Source organism: Physella acuta, unplaced genomic scaffold (assembly GCF_028476545.2).
Source record: "Physella acuta isolate Inbredline_101_S28 unplaced genomic scaffold, ASM2847654v3 ptg001949l, whole genome shotgun sequence".
NCBI classification, from domain to species: Eukaryota; Metazoa; Mollusca; class Gastropoda; family Physidae; genus Physella; species Physella acuta.
In genome coordinates, this window is record NW_026733454.1 from 31,466 (window position 1) to 52,500 (window position 21,035).

General features: G+C 31.4%; 1 protein-coding gene across 1 annotated transcript; it reads left to right on the top strand.

Annotated features, from left to right (window-relative positions):
• Positions 1–10,953: 10,953 nt before the first annotated feature.
• Positions 10,954–20,959, top strand: LOC131931349 (uncharacterized). The gene is made up of 14 exons (XM_059288135.1): positions 10,954–12,615; positions 13,348–13,419; positions 13,724–13,860; positions 14,513–14,543; positions 14,779–14,844; positions 15,186–15,290; positions 16,010–16,112; positions 16,349–16,482; positions 17,294–17,543; positions 17,805–17,965; positions 18,457–18,576; positions 18,948–19,077; positions 19,185–19,362; positions 20,646–20,959. The coding sequence occupies exons 1-14, from the start codon at positions 10,954–10,956 to the stop codon at positions 20,893–20,895; spliced, it is 3,399 nt and encodes a 1,132-aa protein (XP_059144118.1). The 3' UTR covers positions 20,896–20,959.
• The last annotated feature ends 76 nt before the right edge of the window (positions 20,960–21,035 follow it).

Consider the following 21,035-nt stretch of genomic DNA (forward strand, 5'->3'; position numbering starts at 1 on the left):
TTCGGCGCCCCACGTTTTTCATCGCTTGTAGTAGAGTGATCGCTTGCATTATTGTGATGTAAAGTATTTATTTTCTACTTTTTAGTTCAATCAGAAAACGTGGGTTTTTAAATACTTTTTTAATGATTATTATTTTTCGTTTTACTCTTTTGGGACTGTAACGAGGTGTACATTTCTTGTGGAAAATATTTTTGAAAAAGCAACGAGTATTAAACAACATAAATTGCATCCTTAAATCCAAAATGTAATATAAAAATGTAAGTCAAACCCCCTATGGCCAAAGCCCCGCTGTGGACAAACCACCTATGGTCAAAGGTCCGCGCACCAGTCCTGACTTGGAAAACCCTAACCCTAACCCTAAAATCAAATAATAAGGCAAACAATATAAAAAAATAAAAAAATAAAAGCAACAAAACATACTAAACACCCAAACGGACAACAAACGAACCTGAAAAGAGAACAGATCCTTAAAGACTATGTAAAAACCAAAATCGTCTTATGCAAGGCATAAATATGACACACAATTGAAAATAAAATGGATGTTGTACAAGTTGAACCTTCAAATAAAGGGTGAGAAGACAACGTCTTAATTAACAATCAATCCACAAGTAGTTCACACAGAAAAAACTTGTAAAAACATGTAAAATTCTGGTCACTGAACATTAGAATACTAGCTAAAGGATCACAACAATTACCACCCTCGACAGAAAAAACTTGTAAAAACATGTAAATATCAGTCACTGAACATTAGAAAACTAGCTAAAGGATCACAACAATTACCACCCTCGACAGAAAAAACTTGTAAAAACCTGTAAATATCAGGTCACTGAACATTAGAAAACTAGCTAAAGGATCACAACAATTACCACCCTCGACAGAAAAAACTTGTAAAAACCTGTAAATATCAGGTCACTGAACATTAGAAAACTAGCTAAAGGATCACAACAATTACCACCCTCGACAGAAAAAACTTGTAAAAACCTGTAAATATCAGGTCACTGAACATTAGAAAACTAGCTAAAGGATCACAACAATTACCACCCTCGACATAAGGCTCTCATAAAATAAAGCAGAATAAATTCAAACTGGTACCTGACCATCATACCACCAGGTGGCTTGAAACTACAACCATTGCATATCCAAGTCGCTGTCACAGACAAATAAGAACAATAAAAAATAAAGCAGGAGTGATCTCCCCTAAACTTTCTGGAATATAGTTATATGAGTTGACTCGCGGCGTATGTACGCCGCTATTTAGTTGTTTTATTTTCTACTTTTAAGTAATTTATAATTACACCCCCACCCCCAGCCCTTGTAAAAGCAGCCTCCGTGACCACAGTTGTCAGACGACTATGAAAAGATAAATCAGAACTTGTTACCTCCCTTTGTTTCAGAGCGTTTAAGAAATAATTTATCTGCTCCTAATAGCCGTCACTAATTCAACCCGGCTATATGATTGTAAACATTCGGTGTGAGCCACAGCTCACCTGACAGGTGGGGGTGCGTCTGTTTCAAATGCCTGGAGAACGAGGGAGGGGGCGGTTCGGCGTGCGTACGTGGCAATGGTGGTGTCCCGCATGGTCCCATGAAGAGAATTATATATATATATATATATATGGTGCCCTGTCAAAACGACCCGGGACAAATCGGCCCCGTCAAAACGGCCCCGTTAATACGACCCCGTCAAATCGACTCCCGACAAACCGACCCCGTCAAAATAGCCCCGTCAAAAGGGCCCCGACTTATTGGCTCCCGTCAAATGGGCTCCCGTCATATTGACTTGCGACATATAGGCTCCCGACAAATGGGCTCCCGATATTTAGGCTCCCGACAAATGGACTCCCGACATATTAACCCCTGACAAATAGGCTCAGGACATATTGGCTCCCGACAAAGCGGCTCCCGACATATTGGCTCCCGACATAAGGGCTCAAGACAAATGGGCTCCCGGCAAATGGGCTCACGACATTTTGGCTACCGACAAATGGGCTCCCGACATATTGGCTCCCGGCAATTGGGCTCCCGACATATTGGCTTTTGACAAAATGACTCCCGACATATTGGCTCCAGAAAATTGAATGATATGACCACTATTGGCATAAAAGTAACCATTGTGTCCTACCTCCAATACCACAATAACCTCTTTTTAATGCCCGAATAAAATTATTTTTTCATGAACCAACATTAATTCACAAACAAATCGAGCCCTTAACAGCTAAATTCCACCAATTCTAAAGTTTTGATAATGTTTAATTTACAACAGAAAAGATCTGTTGCTTAAAAGCGAGCACAGAAGTGTAAATGTATGATATACATGATGTTAACATGATAACAGCATTTTGTTTTGATAACCTACAAGCACAGTGGCTTAGCGAGGTCGGGTGTCACCCGGTGCGGCACTTAATGGTGTCAGCCCCCCCCCCCCCCCCCCCAGAGGCGTTGCGACCCTTCCCGGGGACAAACTTTCAAGTTTTCGATTTGCACCCCCCCCCCCCAAACTTTTGATTTGCACCCCCACCCCCTCAACTTTTTCTCTATATATTTTGCTATTTTTTGCCTTTGTGTCACCCCCCTAAATGGTGCGGTCCGCACCCCCCGCCCCCTCCCCTCGCTACGCCCCTGTACAAGCATATTGCAGTTAGGAAGGTACAGCGTGGACCCTTCTCCCCACACAATGAGTTGGAACAGCCTATAACCGACTCAATTATGGATGTCGTAGATAGATGACCCTTAAATTAAAACATACTATATTTTATAATAGATAAACTAATATAAAAATAAGGCCTGCCGAACAAAAGATGCATACGTTGTATTACATAAGAGTGTTGGATAAGCTAACTCTAAAGAATATTGATGAAGGGGTCCCACTGGCAGATGTCATATTCAATGAGACCGCTTTGCCGGGAGACTTAGTCTCTACAGAAACGGTATTGTCAGTGCAGTGGCGTAGCTAGGATTTTTGGGCCCCTATGCAAAAATTATCAGTGGGCCCCTTCGTCAGCCGTTAGGCCAGTGGCGTCGCTAGGTCGGGTCTCACCCGGTGCGGCACTTCGTATTGTCACCCCCCTCCCAGGAAACAAAGCATATATATATATATATATATATATATATATATATATATATATATATATATATATATATATATATATATATATATGTGTGTGTGTGTGTGTGTGTTTCGGCCTACATAGGCCTAAAATTTATATATATGCCACATACTGGTACACGTAAGTGTTTAAGCTTTAATCACTGCTGACTTAATAGTAACGATGTTTATCTACAGTCTGTTTATAATACAGTTGGATGAAGCATTGTTTTCTTTATAGTTTAGGTTTACGTCGTGGTGTCACACACCCCCCCCCTCTTGATATAATTTTCGATTTGTACTTAGAAGACTATTTAACTTTAACTAATGGATCTGGAAAATGGCATTTCATTCTATAAATTTTACATTTTTTTGCCTTTGGTGTCACCCCCCTAAATGGTGTCACCCGTTGCGGTCCGCACCCCCCGCCTCGCCTTCGCTACGCCTCTGCGTTAGGCTACAGAGGAGTTAAACGAAGAGATCAACTTCTACTTACGATGGATATTTTTTGATATATAAATATTCTGAAGGCAACATTTTGTATTTTATATGTCCTGATTTTGTATTTATACTATATTATTATGCTTGCCTACTACTGCTAAAAAGTTTATTTATAGGCTGATTCTCTCAATGTCTTGCACGACAAAGTGATATAGCCTGTAGTGTTATTATAACGATTGGGCTCTGTTTGACCCACAAACACTGAATCCCACTGCCGAAACGGTGGGGGGGAGGGCTTTTTGGAACTTTTAACCTTTTTCTTTTTTAAAATTATTTATATGTAACAAATATTAAAATTCCATTGTAAAAGTTTTAATTTTTTATGAGGGAAAAGGGCCCCTATGTGCCTTGGGCCCCCATGCCTTGCTTACGCTAGCCTATTTGTCGGGAGTCGTAATGACGGGGGCCGTTTTGTGGAGAAACTAAATGGCGGGAACCTATTTGTCGGGAGTCGTAATGACGGGGGCCGTTTTGTATACGCCGCACGTATATATATATATATATATATATATATATATATATATATATATATATATATATATATATATATATATATATATATATATATATATATACATATATATATATATATATATATATATATATATATATATATATATATATATATATATATATATATATATATATATATATACATATATATAAGATACTTTTATAACATTACGGGGTTATCAAAAGTACTGGAGTACTGTTTCTGAGTTTATTTTTAACATGATTCTTCTGTGTATCTTCCGTCACAGTCGGAATATTACGAATAAATTCGAACAGATCTACCGTACTAAGTTATTTTAAACTTTTCACTTATGTTAAAACGCAAAGACAATGTATTGTGGCGTAAAATGTTTCTTAATTAGATGATTAATTTACTCTTTGAAAATTAATTAAGGTTTTCTTTATAAAGTACTAATGTTCTGCACTATCATAAACATATTATTTGCTTTTCATTTGATGCGCAATTCTTTTTTTCTACGAGATTCTATTCTATTTTTTTTTAAATTGATCAAAATCATGTCTATATCCCGAGTTTCCATTCCACGTAGTGTTATATAAGAAAATTCGAGAAAGTTTAGGGGACATCACTCCCGCTTTATTTTAGTTCTTCTTTTAGTTTCGTCTCTTTGTTTTACATTCTAACGGAGCGCAGTCCTTTATCGTGTAAAGATAGGTGGGGTCACCTGGTCGTTTGTCTAGGTCAGAATTCACGGAACTCGGGTTTTTAGAAGTCATTCAGTTGATCGAAGTGACTTCATATCTGACACCGTGTTCGGAGAAAGGTCTAATTGGTGCCGTCGAGAGTTCGGATCCATCCCAGATTAAGAGTAACTATTTTTCTTTTCCTAAGCCTTGACTGAAATCGAAATGTAAAGGTATGTTAAATATTTCAAAATGCAGTAACCTCATACAAGACTATTTATACTAAACATACATATAGTAACTAGTTTCTAATATAAATATTCAAAATAAATAATGTATTTATCTAATATGAATAATCTAAAGTAAATAATATATTTATCTAATATATATAATCTAAAATAAATAATATATTTATCTAATATAAATAATCTAAAATAAATAATATATTTAATCTAATATAAATAATCTCAAATAAATAATATATAGATCTAATATAAAATTAGTAGTTGTGATATGACTCAGATGCGACACATTGTAACATCTGTTTCTGATAGCTTAACAATAATGTGTGAATCAATATCTCATACGCGTGTTACACAGAGCTTGTTCTTCATTCCTGTCGCTTTAAGCGTACACGGCTAGTCCAAATACACAACCAAAGGTTGAAACACAGCATCATATCTTTGCAGGTCTGTTAAATTTTCTTAGAGATAAGTGTATATATATATATATATATATATATATATATATATATATATATATATATATATATATATATATATATATATATATATATATATATATCAATATTATCAATCAGGATTTTTGGCTGAGCTTACGATATTTGATTTATTTTGAGTTAAAATCAGAACAAAGTAGAACAAGATAGTTTGATGTATACAATTAGTGTCTCAGAAACTTACAATAGTTTTAAATATAACAAACGATTGTTTTAACTTCAATCCAATTTCAAACATTGACTACTATCTAGACCTATTGACAGAAAAAAATGTAGGTCGACTCGCTTTGACAATTATATATCCAGCGCATCTGAAGTACTCATTTGTCAATATAAATGTTTTTTTTTGTTGCTATAGCAGGTGCTAAAAAGAAATTCAATAGATTGTTTTCATAACACGAAGCGTAGAATTTGTGGACTATGAAAACACTTCTCTTAATTGTTAAACATGTTGACAGATTTTATTATAAACATCATAACTCGACCGTGTTTAGTAAAGCTCAAACCTGAATATACATAAATTGGGAAATTCTTTAAAGTTTTGCACAGAAAGGGTGGTATCTATTTAAAATTTACTCATAAGTACTATGCAAATATTATAAATTTATATGTATTGTTTTTTGTTTAATTGAGGGCGTAGCTAAGTTTGATTAAACTTGATGCTCTACCATTTTGTTTTGTTCTTTAATTAGAAAATCAACCGACTAAGTGTATTGGGACGTAGATCTGTTTAAAGATAAACATATATGTTCATTACATTTAACGTGTAGGCTACCTTAAATAACTGCTTTTTTCTGTAGTAATATTTATTTATTTGCCACATAATCCACGATAAATTGATTTACCAAAATGTACGTTGAATTTCATCTTAATACAAAAATCATATGGATATACTTATGGGAAGTTTGTAAGAATTATAAGTAAAATGATAGAAGCATTTGCGAATGTATAGTATCATTGATGAACCCTAATATAATCAATGAATTTAAGTAGAAGTTAAGTTAATCTAGAATGGTCATGGCGGTGCCTGGCCGGAACGGCTTCTAAATGAAATAAAAATGAAGAAACCACACTAATAGGGTGTTACAATAATACTTTGCTATATAACATGCTATTTTCCAAAAATTATATAAATTGATTGGCAAGCGCTAAAATTATGTTTTAGCTATCAAAAATTAAAACAAAATATTAAGTATCGATTTTTATGTGTTTTGAATTTTTTGATTTAAGATAAACTATTGAAAATAATTTTTGAAATAATTAATAATATTAATTCATTAATCCATTCCAAGTTTTGGAAAAACTTCCGCCAGGGAGAGATTAAATTTTCCAAACTAAATGAATTTTTGTGATCATGATTCCCATTGATAAAAAAACATGGCGGCTGCTTATTTCTTGACTTCGCTTCAACATTTTAAACTCATCATGAACTCCCAATATGCAACAAATATACAAAATTTCAAGTCTATTGTGTACGTACGGTTGGGAAGTAATGTATTTGCATTCAATTCTGACAGAAAAGTTTTGTGGCGGTAAGTAAATAAATTATTTTTTAAAGTTAAATGTAAGACCTAGCAAACCTAGCCCCAGGGGACATTACTCCTACTGAACGATTTGGTAAACAGTAAACACTTATCTAGACCGTCTAGTTCGATGACAGAATATTACAAAAAATAGACCTAAAATCTAAATCTATCTGATCCTAAATATATAATATCTGTAGGCCTATATCTATTTTACTACTGTATTAACTATACTGATCCATCTAAATAAAAAGTGACAGTACAGTGATTAGATTTAGAATCTACTAGATCTAGATTGAATTCTTTCTACTAATTCTAGACTAGAATCTAGATCTAGATTTTAGATTCTAGTGTGTGTTTGTAGAGTAGAGAGCTAGTTGTAAGTTATCTAATCTATCTAGTTACTCTAGTACTACCTATCTCAGTCTGTCTAGTCTAGTGGGGTATAAGCTAAGGCAAGGCCTAAAAGGTGTGTAGAGTTGTAAATGTAGACTGTAGAGTTCACTAGTGTAATGAGAGTGACTGTAGCATTACTAGTGTGAGTTGTAGAATCTAGTAACAGTCTACACAGTAATTTAGAAATTTGTCTAGGACTTCGTGTCAGTAAATATTGTAACATACACTTATTACTCTAGCCCACAATCTAGATCTAATATGGAATATAGCAAAATGTATCTATATCCACTTAATAGGCCTTGTACCCTGGTTATTAGATCTAGAGTTTAGATTTAGTAATAGAATCTAGGCCTAATTTTCAATATATATTGACCTAAAGTAGTTATAGATTTAATGGCTAGTTTTAGTTTCAATTTTATTTAAAATGTTGATTACGTATAAAAATGTAAACTATAATTATAAGAGAAAATTTTGAGTAGAAATATTGTGTGTACATCTATGTTTCAGATTACCTGAATTAAATCAGTGCATATAGACCTCTAGAAAGAACCCTACAAAAGTTCCAGGAAACCTCAACCAAGACTATCAACAAAACATGAAATCAAAATGTGTGTTATAATGAAGATTTCATCTAAGACTGCAATTTATGAAGAACAATATTTGATGCAAGAAAAAAAAAATCCCCTGCAATTACTGGAAAGTAATAAATCAAATACCTTTACCTTTAAATATTAAATAAATGATAAATTTATTTACTAAATATTGAATTTTTCTCATTCATTTTATGTTGAATTTCTATTTTTTTATTGTATTTGTAATGTTAGTTTATGAAAATATTGTAAAAAATAGTGAGAGTTGTACGGTAGTAAAGCTCCAGTCTCAAACCTGTTGATCCATTGATCTGACAACATAGAGTCACCTACTTTTGTGACCTTGGCATAGGAAGGATGATTTGGTCAGCCATATGCCCATCCACATTTACTTTCACTTACGTGAGTTAGGCACCCATCACTGCTGGGTGCACTCAGGGACTTTCTACTGACTACTGGGTTAGCAGTCTAATGCCAGTGTGAGTTGCTTAAAACAAAATTTGCAAGTAAAATACTATTTAGTTTCCTAAACAGTTTTAAAAATATTTGAACCCACACACACACACAAAGAACGTATTAAAACAACACTCAATACAAATAACATAAATCTTAACACTTGATAAAAGATTTATTTAGGATATATTAATATATATTTTTACAATGACCTACAAATACTAAATTGGGATACATTGGTCAAGCAGTAGAGCACACAATTGCTAATCCAGAGAAGTGGTTTGAGGGCTTGAGTACATTAAGGGTAACTGGCTTGAGATACTGACTTTAAGTGTAAACCACACAACTGTTTTATTAGTCTAAGTAAAAAAAACAAGACATTATTTTTTTATTATTACAAGTGGAACATGCTTCATCTGTGAAATAATATTTTCATTAACAGTAAAAATAAATATTAAATAGTGTACACAGACACTAAAAATACATGCTTACTGTAATGCAAAAGAAATTATTCTAAAACAATGTAATATACATTAGTAGTCATTATGCCTATTTAGTCATATATGTTTATTCTGAGTGATATAGTCAGAATACTGTAATTATAGCATATTTAATATCTACTAAGTAGGCATTGTACAATAGTATGAATATCTAGAATCTAGCTATATAGATTAATTAAAGTTGCTGATTTTTTTTTAAATCTTGGAATTAAATTTTCAATGTTAAATTAAAAGCTCAATGACAGTAACACAAAGCCAAACAAGGCTTATTACAATTAAACTAATTAGGCCCTAATAATAGTAATAATTAGATTAATCCAATTTTTAGGCCCACTTTGGGCTTAAATCAAATTTGGAATTTCTAGAGCTACTACTAGATATAGAATTTTATCTAGTAATACTGGTACACTATAACTTGTCTATATATATAACTATAACTATCTCTACGAGGACTAACTACTAAGCAGACGACTAATTAGTTATTACAGTTATTAGGTCTAGCCTACTGTCACTGTGTAATATCTAGTTTATCTACTTCTAGATCTAGTACTAAAAGAAAAAGTACTAGGAAAAGGAATTATTTTTTAAAAATATGGCATTGATTTAAAATATGGGCCTATTTATTAAAATGAAAAAGGCAAAGTCTTTATTACTAAATCGGCCTAATTACGCCTAAACTTTCTAAGCAAAAGAAAGTCTAAAGAAAAACTTATGGGTCTAAATTCAAAAGTTAAGTCTAAAGGCCAAAGGTTTCTGTTTTACAAAATGTTAGTAGATCTGTAATGTTATAGTAATATATACTATATACTGTATGACGTATTATTAATATTAATTATAATTAGGCCTAGTACTTAGTACTAAGTTAGTAAACTAAAGTAGAATCTAATTACTAAAGTTCTTTAATTCTTTAGACTTGGTCACTTGACTTTACGTCACGACTTCTTCTTTAGTAAAGAATCTTTAGTTCTTTACTGACTTTACTCTTCTCTAAAATTGAGTCTAAAATCTTTAGACTACGGTCCCTACCTCTAAAACTCTAAAACTAAATCTAACGAGTCGGTTGTATTCTAAATAAAATTCTAGATCTAGAATCTAGATTCTATATTAAAATCTGCAAAGTCAATTATTTATCTCTAGATTTAGAATCTGGATCCTAGATTCTATATCTATCTAGATCTATTTCTAGATCTAAATTCATGAAATTCTGATTCTAAAACTTGAGTTTATTTTGAAGCCAAAAGCGAAAGTAGCTTTCCTAACTTAAAAAAAAGATTTAATAAAAATATTCAGATTTGGTTTAAAAAAACGCCAACCGGCAGGACTCCATTTGGACTCCACTTCAACACCCTATAGTTCGTATCATAAATCGACTTTGAAGAACTTAACACACAAACGTGCATGTATTTCCAATGGGTGAAACCACATACTGTAATTTACCAGTTTATTTTTTTTACTTTTCAGAAATAAGACATTTCGACAATTCAAACCTTACATATTTTACTTGATCAGAGGAAACTCCATAAAGCACATTTAACGGAAACACAGGATGTGAAAAAGATGCATTTAAAATACTATATTTGGAATAGTGTAAAGCATATTCTAAAGATTTGCAATTAGGCATAGTTTCTTATCGTAGTATTTTTCTATAACTTTTTTTCCGTTAAGTTGATTTAATGTAATAAAATACAATTAATTATCAGAGAAAATTAGATACATTTAAATTAAACAGTAGTAACGTATCACATAATATTATTCACTGTAGTTTATAATTTAAAAAATAAATACGTATATTCAGCTTGCTATATTAAACGAATTCGCTGAATTTCGGCTGTAAATTAAGGATGAATAGATGCAGTAATTAATTAATAGATAACCGAAAATTACGTACATATTTTTACAGATATTATTAGTTTCAATCGAGAATACTGAATCTATAAATAATTGCAACAATTACAAGCATTTGGTTTCTTATTGGTGTACGTAAAAAAAGACTTGACAGAAATAGTGGGAAATGAATCCGAACAATACACCAAAGATTACATCTGAAAATGGAGATGGCAACACACCCGAATTACTTGTAAAAAGCGGATCAGAAGAAACGGATGTTTTAACAAGTGCAGCTTGTAATGGACAATACAAAACAGTACAGCTCCTAATAGATAGTGGAGTAGATATTAATTGTTTTGGAAATAATGGAATGAATGCATTAATTACTGCATCGCTAAATGGTCATCATGAAATAGTAGAATTACTTATAAAAAATGGAGCAGAAATTAACGGTCGAATTGAAAAAAATGGAAGAAATGCTTTAATGATAGCATCTAAAAAGGGCCATGATAAAACTGTAAAAATACTAATAGAATGTGGGACAGATGTTAACAATTGGGATACAAACGGAATTAACGCATTAATGGTTGCGTCACAAAATGGCCATTATAAAACAGTAAAATTACTAGTTAACTGTAAAGCCGAAATTAATCATGTCGGGAAAAAAGGGATCAATGCATTAATCTCTGCTTCTTGTAATGGACATGAATCTATTGCAAAGCTACTTATAAAATGTGGAGCAGATATTAATCACTTTGAAGCAAACGAAATGAATGCATTAATGTATGCATCACAAAATGGTCATGATAAAATAGTAGAATTTCTTATACAAAGTGAAGCAGAGATTAATCATTTTGAAAAAAATGGGTGCAGTGCTTTAATGCTGGCATCTCAAAATGGACATGAAAAAACGGTGAATTTACTTATAAGAAGTGGAGCAGATCTTAATATTGTTGACACAGATCGAACTGATGCATTAATGATTGCATCTCATCATGGTCACTTCAAAATAGTAGAATTATTAATACAACATGGCGCAGACATCAATCGTGTTGAAACCGACGGATACGATGCGTTAATGCTAGCATCAAAACAAGGATATTATGAAATAGTAGATTTGCTTGTGAAATGTGGATCAGATATTAATCGTTTCGATTTGAATGGATGGAATGCATTAATGCTTGCATCTGAAAATGGACATTTAGAAATAGTAAAGTTACTTATTAAATGTGGATCAGATGCTAATCGCACAGATTCAAATGGAATCGATGCATTAATTCTTGCATCTGAAAATGGACATTTAGAAATAGTAAAGTTACTTATAAAATGTGGATCAGATGTTAATCGTATTGATCCAAAAGGATGCGATCCACTGATGCTTGCATCTGAAAATGGACATTACAAAATTGTAAAGTTACTCATAAAATGTGGAGCAGATATTAATCGTAATGATTCAAATGGAAGTGACGCATTTATGCTTGCATGTGAAAAGGGACATGAGAAAATAGCAAAATTACTTCTAAAATGTGGATCAGATGTAAACCGTGTTGAAACAGATGGATTGGATGCATTAATGCTTGCATCTAAAAATGGTCATGATAAAATCGTAGATTTGTTACTTAGAAAAAAAGCCGATTTCCATTGGTTAAAAGCAACCGGAGGGAATGAATTAGATAATACACCTCAAATTGGTCGTGATGATTATGTAGAAGATTTAAAGTCATCATTTATACAATATTTACTAAATTTAATATGCCTAGCATTTGAAGAAAGTCACACCATAATTATCAACACAATTTTGGTGGTTATTGAATCATATAATGGTAAATCAAGTTTGACAAGTCAGGTCAATTTTGTTTGCTCTTTCTGTAAAACTGGTAAGTTTATTCTACACGTTTAATGCTAATTTTGATAGACGTTCAAGAAATTGATTGTTATTTTAAATTTCGTGTCATTATTTTTGTCCACATGAATAATTATAAGATATAAATAGCGTTACATATACATTCATTTACTGAAATATCCTTTACTATTATAGAGACTATTACTTATTTTATTAATTGTTTAATGCTATTCATCATACGTTCTAATATTATTATATTATTGATTTTGTAATTCTTTAATCATAAAATTTTTAATTGAAGAATTGCTATTTGACTTTGTGACCAAGATGAGGCAATATTAACAGGCTTATTTTTTTACCTGTTTGTTTATTATTTAAACATAAGCTCTGAGAAATTTTGGAATCAAGGATAAAAGCTCTATATCAGCCTGCGATTTCCAAACTGAAAATTCGAATTTGATTCTGGAGCAATGGAAAAGGTAATCACATGTTGCTGTTGCTGCTAATGTCAATGTCAATGTCAATGTCAATGCCAATGCCAATGTCAATGTCAATGTCAATGTCAATGTCAATGTCAATGCCAATGTCAATGCCAATGTCAATGTCAATGTCAATGTCAATGTCAATGTCAATCTCAATCTCAATCTCAATCTCAATCTCAATCTCAATCTCAATCTCAATCTCAATCTCAATCTCAATCTCAATCTCATTCTCAATGTCAATTTTAATGTTCAGGTTCAGGTTCAGGCTCAGGCTCAGGCTCAGGCTGAGGCTGTGGCTATGGTTGTATTAGCGGTTGGGTTTGGGGTTTGCGGTTTAGGTTAGCGTTTTGAATAGGAATATAAAAAAGAATAGGAAGAAAGAAAAAGTGCGTGTGTTAAAAATACATTTTAATTATTTATTATCTAGGTCTATCTACTGTTATGCCAATATTGTTTTCAAGATTCGTGATGAAACGGTCAGTATTAAAATTACTACATTTATGTTTTAACATTTATGATTTTAAACGAACATATTTCTCTTTATTTAGGGAACAATATATCATCACATACATGTAGCTATAAATGTTTCAGTTGTTAGATTGACACATTTTTTAAAAAATCTCTTTTAGATTTTAAACTTTGCTGAGCTGTTGGAAAATGTTTCCTATGTCATGGCAGAGTTTTCTAGAATGCAAAAGCTTGACGCTTTTCAGTTTTTCTTTTGTCAAAAATCATTAAGCAAACTGTACTGGGCGATCAGCGAAAAGTATGAAGATAATTTTAAAGAATATGCGACAAAGTTTTTTTTTCTACTCCTTCAGTTTAATTATCCAGGTAAAAACTTGTTTACAAAGATAGATAAAAAGTTAAATTATTTAATAAGAAAATATGTCTATAAATTAATATTGTACGTGTACCCTCACGATTACGTGCATGTGCATATGCTTATACATACATATATAAATATCGTGAGGGTACACGTACAATATTAATTTATAGACATATTTTCTGATTAAATAATTTAATTTTATATATAGGCCTATATATATATATATATATATATATATATATATATATATATATATATATATATATAAATATAAATATATATATATATATATATATATATATATATATATATATATATTCATGTATAAGTAGAAAAATTGTTATTTAATTGAATTTATGATTAAATGCACAGTATTTGCATACGTTCTTGATTTGACGTGATATGTAGGCCTATATGTTAAATTAATATTGTACAACAATGTTTTTTATTCTAACACGCTTCTGTACATTTTTGCTGTGGGAATAATAGAATTGACAATAACACAGTTGAAAAAAGAAAATCTACTGGATACAAACGCAGCTAGTTTTTCGCTATCTTTAATTCTTGACACGCTGGATATTTTGTCCAGAGGCAGTGACAACAGCTCAGATTTTGCTTTGGTAATTATGTAAAGATTTACTTATGTATAATTAAAACAAAAAGCTCACAGTTATTTCAATGATGCGTAAAACCACAATAATCATACTCTCAAGTCTATATATTTAATAATTTCACATTCATTCATTGCTTTAAAAACATACATAAAATATGTATATTATTCAGTGTTCAATACAAGTAACAGTATCTATTTTATATTCACTAACGAGATATTAAGCTCTGCCTTTTTATTTTCAGTGTTTGGCTAAAAATAGCACCGTGGAGATTTTTAGTGAGCATATCATATTAAATAACGAGACGCAGGTGAGAACCAACATGCAGGTATAAAATAAATGGATAATAATCTAATATTTCGAAAATAAGTTGAGCAAGTCAGGTTTATTCATTAATTAAATGTTCGATAAATAATTAAATTGTTTTCATAGATATTTAGTATTTTTCGAAAATATAACATTTTTAAATTTTACAAATATTTAAAGGGCTTGATTTTTGTTTCAAAAACGAACATTATAAAATAGAAATTGCTTACAAAATGTCTTGCCTAGAAGAGAAAGTTACAATCCTCTTGAAAAAAAATAGCAATGAAAAAGCAATATGAATGTTTTACATCTTTATATAATTACAAATTGGCAAATGCTTTACAGAGTTCGCAGTCCCAGTTTGTTACTTACAGAATTATAATAATTTTACACAACATTGCCCGAAGGAAACAAGCAAAGATATTATTGTGTCTCAGAAGAATAAAAAATGTAAGTGTTGCAAAAAAGTTTGTATTCAAAATGAACTTGTGTAATCTTCAAATTTATTACGTATGTTTTAAAAAATCATTACTTTAAAAATCACACCTACAACTTTAAGTTCATACGAACTTTATTCTCACGTTAAAGTTATAATAAATATTTTTATGATATTTATAATTAGTATTTTTTTAATTATACTATTTTAAGTTTTTTATTTTTAAGATTTTGGAGATAATATAAAAATGTAAATTAAACGTCTATATCCAAATATGGACGTTAGAGAAAATGTGTATAGCCCTAACCCTAAGCAAAAAACAACCATAAACAAAATCGTAACACTATCCCTGTCCCCATCCCTAAAATAATCCTTATGACGGGAGCCGGACGTTTTCCCAAAAGACACATATCCGAATTCAACAAATGCCAGAATGGAAACTTTTCAAGTTGTTTTATTTCTGTCAAATTTGAAAAAAATCGGTTCGTTAGGATGGGTTGAAATTTATTTAGCAGATTCCACCCATGAAATGACTAAGCGAGTACAAAAAAACAGTCATTAGATTCAAGTCAAATAAAAGCTTGTACAAAACTACTAATTCTGGAACAAAGTGTATTACAAGTGATGAAATTTCCACCAGATATGTTCAATGTGTTTTTTAAAACACAACTTTTTATTAAAATAAAATATTTTAATTAATGAAACGGGACACTATTCTTTATTATCTACGCAGACTCTGATGGAAATAAGATTTCAAGATGCTGTTACTTCACTTATTGCGAAGATGTTGCTTTCGGTGATTGTAGATGATGCTGATATCATAATTACAACAAGTGGTGTGAAACATTTTTACCTCATTGCCATAAATAAAAATATTTATCAGCAATAGTAATTATATATATACACACACACAGACACACACACACATATATATATATATATATATATATATATATATATATATATATATATATATATATATATATATATATATATATATATATAATTTATAACGTTCCAGTGTTTATTATTTTAATGAATGCGATATCATTTTGTATTTATGATTTTTTAGAGGAGATTCATGGTGTAATGCGATACATCAAAGAAGCATCAGAAGCTACTGACAAAATGCACAACGGTGTACATCTTTCTGAATTGCTTCAAGGACTTGCGAAATTCGCGAAACACCCACCGGCCTGTGAAGAGGTTCTTACTTTTTCACTACGTAGAATACATTTGTGAATTTTAGTTACCTTGGAGTACATTCGATTGTTTTTTTTTTAAGTTCTTCCATCATAAATTATCTTTGGAGGAATATCTTTTTTTAAATTTAAATTTACAGTGGACAAACACAATGGTTGAATTACAACACCTCAACAAATCTTCACAGTTCAAGAGAGTACAACTTTAATCTCCATTTCAATTCACTTTTAATAGTGGCTGCTTTTATTTATTACTAATATTATATTAACTAATTCATCCTAAAAAAGATGAATTTTTCGATGACTGCACACACAAACTAACATATATATATATATATATATACATATATATATATATATATATATATATATATATATATATATATATATATACTTACATATGCTTACATTATAGGTATGTCTGTATGTTTATAAGCCTTTTGTAGTGCACATGGTTAACAAAATGTTTAGTTTGTAATAATTGCTATTTTAACCATTTTGTTTTTATGAATTTTATTTGGATTCTAGTTTTATTAATCGTTTTAGATAACTGAGAATTTTCTGTGCATATGTCTCATGTATTTCATAAACATATGCTGCTCTTAATAAACGTTTTTATAAAATGTCAATATAAAGTCACACAATATACAATTAAAATAACGTTTACTTTAAGGCTGGAAAGTTACGAAGTTAAATGCATTATTTCAAAATTTCTGAAAATTAAAATCATAAGAAAATGAAATCATCTTAAAAGCCTTATTATTATTAAAGATATAATTTTGAATTATTTCAACATTTGATATTTGAATCTACAGATTCTTCCTTTACTTGACACGTTGAAGGATTTCCTTGGTGAAGAGGATCTAGAAGAACTGGAATACACAACAGAGTGTCTGAAGGAAATGAGTCAAAATGTAAAGGCTAGCAAAAACATTATAACCAGTCCAGATTTCACAGATCGTTTAACTACGCTGAATAAAAGTGAAAACATCGACATTACAGGAAATGTCAATTCCATATTTTGGAGGTCGGGACGAACAACTGGAATATTACCGTCACAATCAGGTCGTAGCTTTATATTAATCCTAATTATAGGTTTTTAATTTGTTTTCTACATTTTTAATAATATAAATATTACAAATCCTAATTACAGTTTTTTTTATTTGTTTACTACATTTTTAATAATATAAATATATTATGTAACTATATATACTAATATTCTATAACAAAATTATATATCATATCATTGTATTCAACTTTGCAGTTATTTATGCTTAAAAGCAAAACACCATTTTAATTCAGCTGACAATTTTCATCCAAAAATAGACAAAGTTTTATCTGATGATTTCCCAAAAGAATTTACGATCGAGACAGATACTTTAGGACAAGGCGCGTTCGGCAGTGTCCATCTTGTCACAGATAAAAATAATCCTGAGGACAAGACATTTGTTGCGAAGAGACTTTACTTTCACAATGAAACAGATGTGGTAAGTTATGTAGCCATGTTTCTGGCAGATTTGTATGATTATTATGAATACAGATTAAATCTGAACTCCGCGGTTTTAAGTGCATTTCTGGAATATACAGTATATATATATATATATATATATATATATATATATATATATATATATATATATATATATATATATATATATATATATATATATATATATATATATATATATATATTTATTTATTTATATATATATATATATATTTATATATATATATGTAATGTAATGTAATGTAATGTAATGTAATGTAATGTAATGTAATGTAATGTAATGTCATGTCATGTCATGTCATGTCATGTCATGTCATGTCATGTCATGTCATGTCATGTCATGTCATGTCATGTCATGTCATGTCATGTCATGTCATGTCATGTCATGTCATGTCATGTCATGTCATGTCATGTCATGTCATGTCATGTCATGTCATGTCATGTCATGTCATGTAAAATTTCCCCGTTCAGGAAGTATGTAAACATGAGGCGAGGATTCTTCTCAAGACAAAACACAGGCGGATTGTTCAATTTCACGGATTTCAAAGGAAGAAAGATGAATTCTTCATTTTCATGGAGTATCTCAAACATGTAATAAAATTATCTGTAACGAGGTTATAAGGTTGTGTATGGGGAATAAAGGAAAAAATAATGCAGTAAAATAAAACTATTTTAGTTGGTTGCGGTATTTCTAGTAGATTAACCATTGTTTTTACTTTAAACAAGACATCAAGTTATTTATTTGAACAATTTCCTTAAGGTCAAGCTCTTGTCCCTCTATCGTGTCCTAAGCCTTCCCCTTCTCAATAGCCTACTCCCAAGGCATATGTTAAAAAAACACTTCTAAATTATGGATAAGTCAAATTTAACAAATATAAACAAAATGTGACATATATTTTAGCCACGAACCCAGCTGTTGGTAAAAAAAAAGTTTGAAATAATGCTTGCATGAATTTTATCAGGGCACCCTCGAATCTTATATCTCTTTAAGTGGTAACCTTAATGAGAAAACGACGCGACAATTTACGATTCAAATCCTGGAGGGTGTGGATTACTTGCATCAAAACAGCATCTTACACAGGGATATTAAAGGTAGCTTCTATATATAGCCATTTTAATTCACAATATTTGTATCATTATTTTAAAATAATTACATGTTCAATTTTTACCGATATGATTTTTTTTCCTCATAACTTTAGCTAACAATATTTTAATGGAAGATGAGAAAAACATCAAGTTGACAGATTTTGGGATCTCTGAAATTATTGACGGTAATGGAGTAGCAACAGAGAAAGGAACAGTGCGTTATATGGCTCCAGAAGTGATGTACACAAAAGAAGGCAAGATTATATACTACACCAGCAGAGCTGATATATGGTATGACAGCATGTTTGTTACATATGCTAGAAATGTAAATAAGTAAAGAGGCTTATCTAAGGGGATGGCATTACTGAGTTATACACCGTCGGTTTTAAAAAACAACAACTGCTACTTGGCTTTGTGGACTTTAAACTGTTTTCTACATCAGTTATGTGATACCAAAACTTAAGCTCACTTTCACTAACGTTAATAATATATAAAAGTGGGGGTGGGGGGGATATGGGACAAAATTGATAGTTCAGTCCGGACAACGGATTGGGTCGCTACGTCTCTGAATACGTGTACAGCCAATAGATTTTGTACATTGTTGTTAGGTTGGGCATTGTTAAATGACAATTACATAGATAGGTTTATACACTGCTTGAAAGTAAGTAAGAGCATTATTTTACTCGATTCTACCGGCATTTGTTCAGATATAATCTGATTGTCGAACGGAGATGTTCACATAGCACTGCATATGTCTTATATATCAAGGGGCACTATTTTAATATTGCTTATTTGCCACACAGGCTTAGCTCCTTCCATGATGGTAGAAAAGAAAATCTGCTCCTGTAAATAAGGTTAAAGTAGATCTAGCACTGACTTTCTTTTTTTTAAAGTTTATTACAGAGTTTCTTCCATGCATCTCTTCGGGTAAGCTCCGCCCCCCCCCCCCCCCCTCGAGAAAATAATCTGGAAGAAACACTGGTTTATTATACATTTCAGTTTATCCCAAGATTTTTTTTCATTGAACATGTCATCCGCATTCAACGTAAATTTTAAGCCTCGTGTTTCATTCCATTTACTATTCTGGTCGCTTTCTTATATAGTTCTAGTAGTTTACGACCCAATGCATCTTGAGAAAAACAAATAATTGCTGAAACATAAAGTAAAGAATTCTCTTTAAGCGTAGCTATCCAATGGGCAGATGAAGTAAAGTTTATGTTTCTTGACCTCGGAATATGAAGAGAACACTTTGCCCAGCCGACTTTATTTTCCCTAATATAAGTTAGGTACCCATCAGAGCTAGGTGGACTCGGAGACTTTCAACTGACTTTGAACCGGATTCAAATTCTAGAATTTCGCGCTCTACCACCAAGTTCACGTTGTCCCATAAAACATAATCATGAATTATATTGATTTCATACATTGCTTTTTAAGAATTCCACTTTGATGTTTAATTTTTTTTAAATTAGCATATAGTTTTGTTTTGTTGTTTTTTGTTGTTGTTTTTTGCTCGTTTTTATAAGACTTTTTAAAGCTTACTTTAACCAAATTCTAATTTCCCCCCTCACATCTAGGAGCGTGGGCTGCACTGTTGTGGAAATGTTAACCGGGAAACCCCCCAACTCCTCACTAATTCCAGCACAGATCGCCTTCAGATCAGTCAAAGGAGATCCCCCGAGGTTTCAGCTCCCGCACACTGCCTCGATTTGTTTACAAACATTCCTAGAAAGGACTTTCCAACGGCAACCTAAACTTAGACCCACCGCTGATTGGTTGCTGAAAAACGATCGTTTTATCAATGAAGAAATTGTAGATATATTCTAATAGAAGATACTGATTGTTATTGTGATAAGTTAAAATATTATGTTGTCCAAGCTTCATCACAGTTTTAAACAAAAAACCTGTTGTAATTCCCATTTCTATACTTATGACAGTTATCTGATATGATATAAATTGTTAAATTT

Excerpts from the sequence above, each read along its gene's own strand:
- LOC131931349 (XM_059288135.1), top strand. The coding sequence starts at position 10,954 with ATGAATCCGAACAATACACCAAAGATTACATCTGAAAATGGAGATGGC. Across the intron at positions 17,966-18,456 it reads TTCACAATGAAACAGATGTG|GAAGTATGTAAACATGAGGC; the intron begins GTAAGTTATGTA and ends TTCCCCGTTCAG. Across the intron at positions 18,577-18,947 it reads TCATGGAGTATCTCAAACAT|GGCACCCTCGAATCTTATAT; the intron begins GTAATAAAATTA and ends GAATTTTATCAG.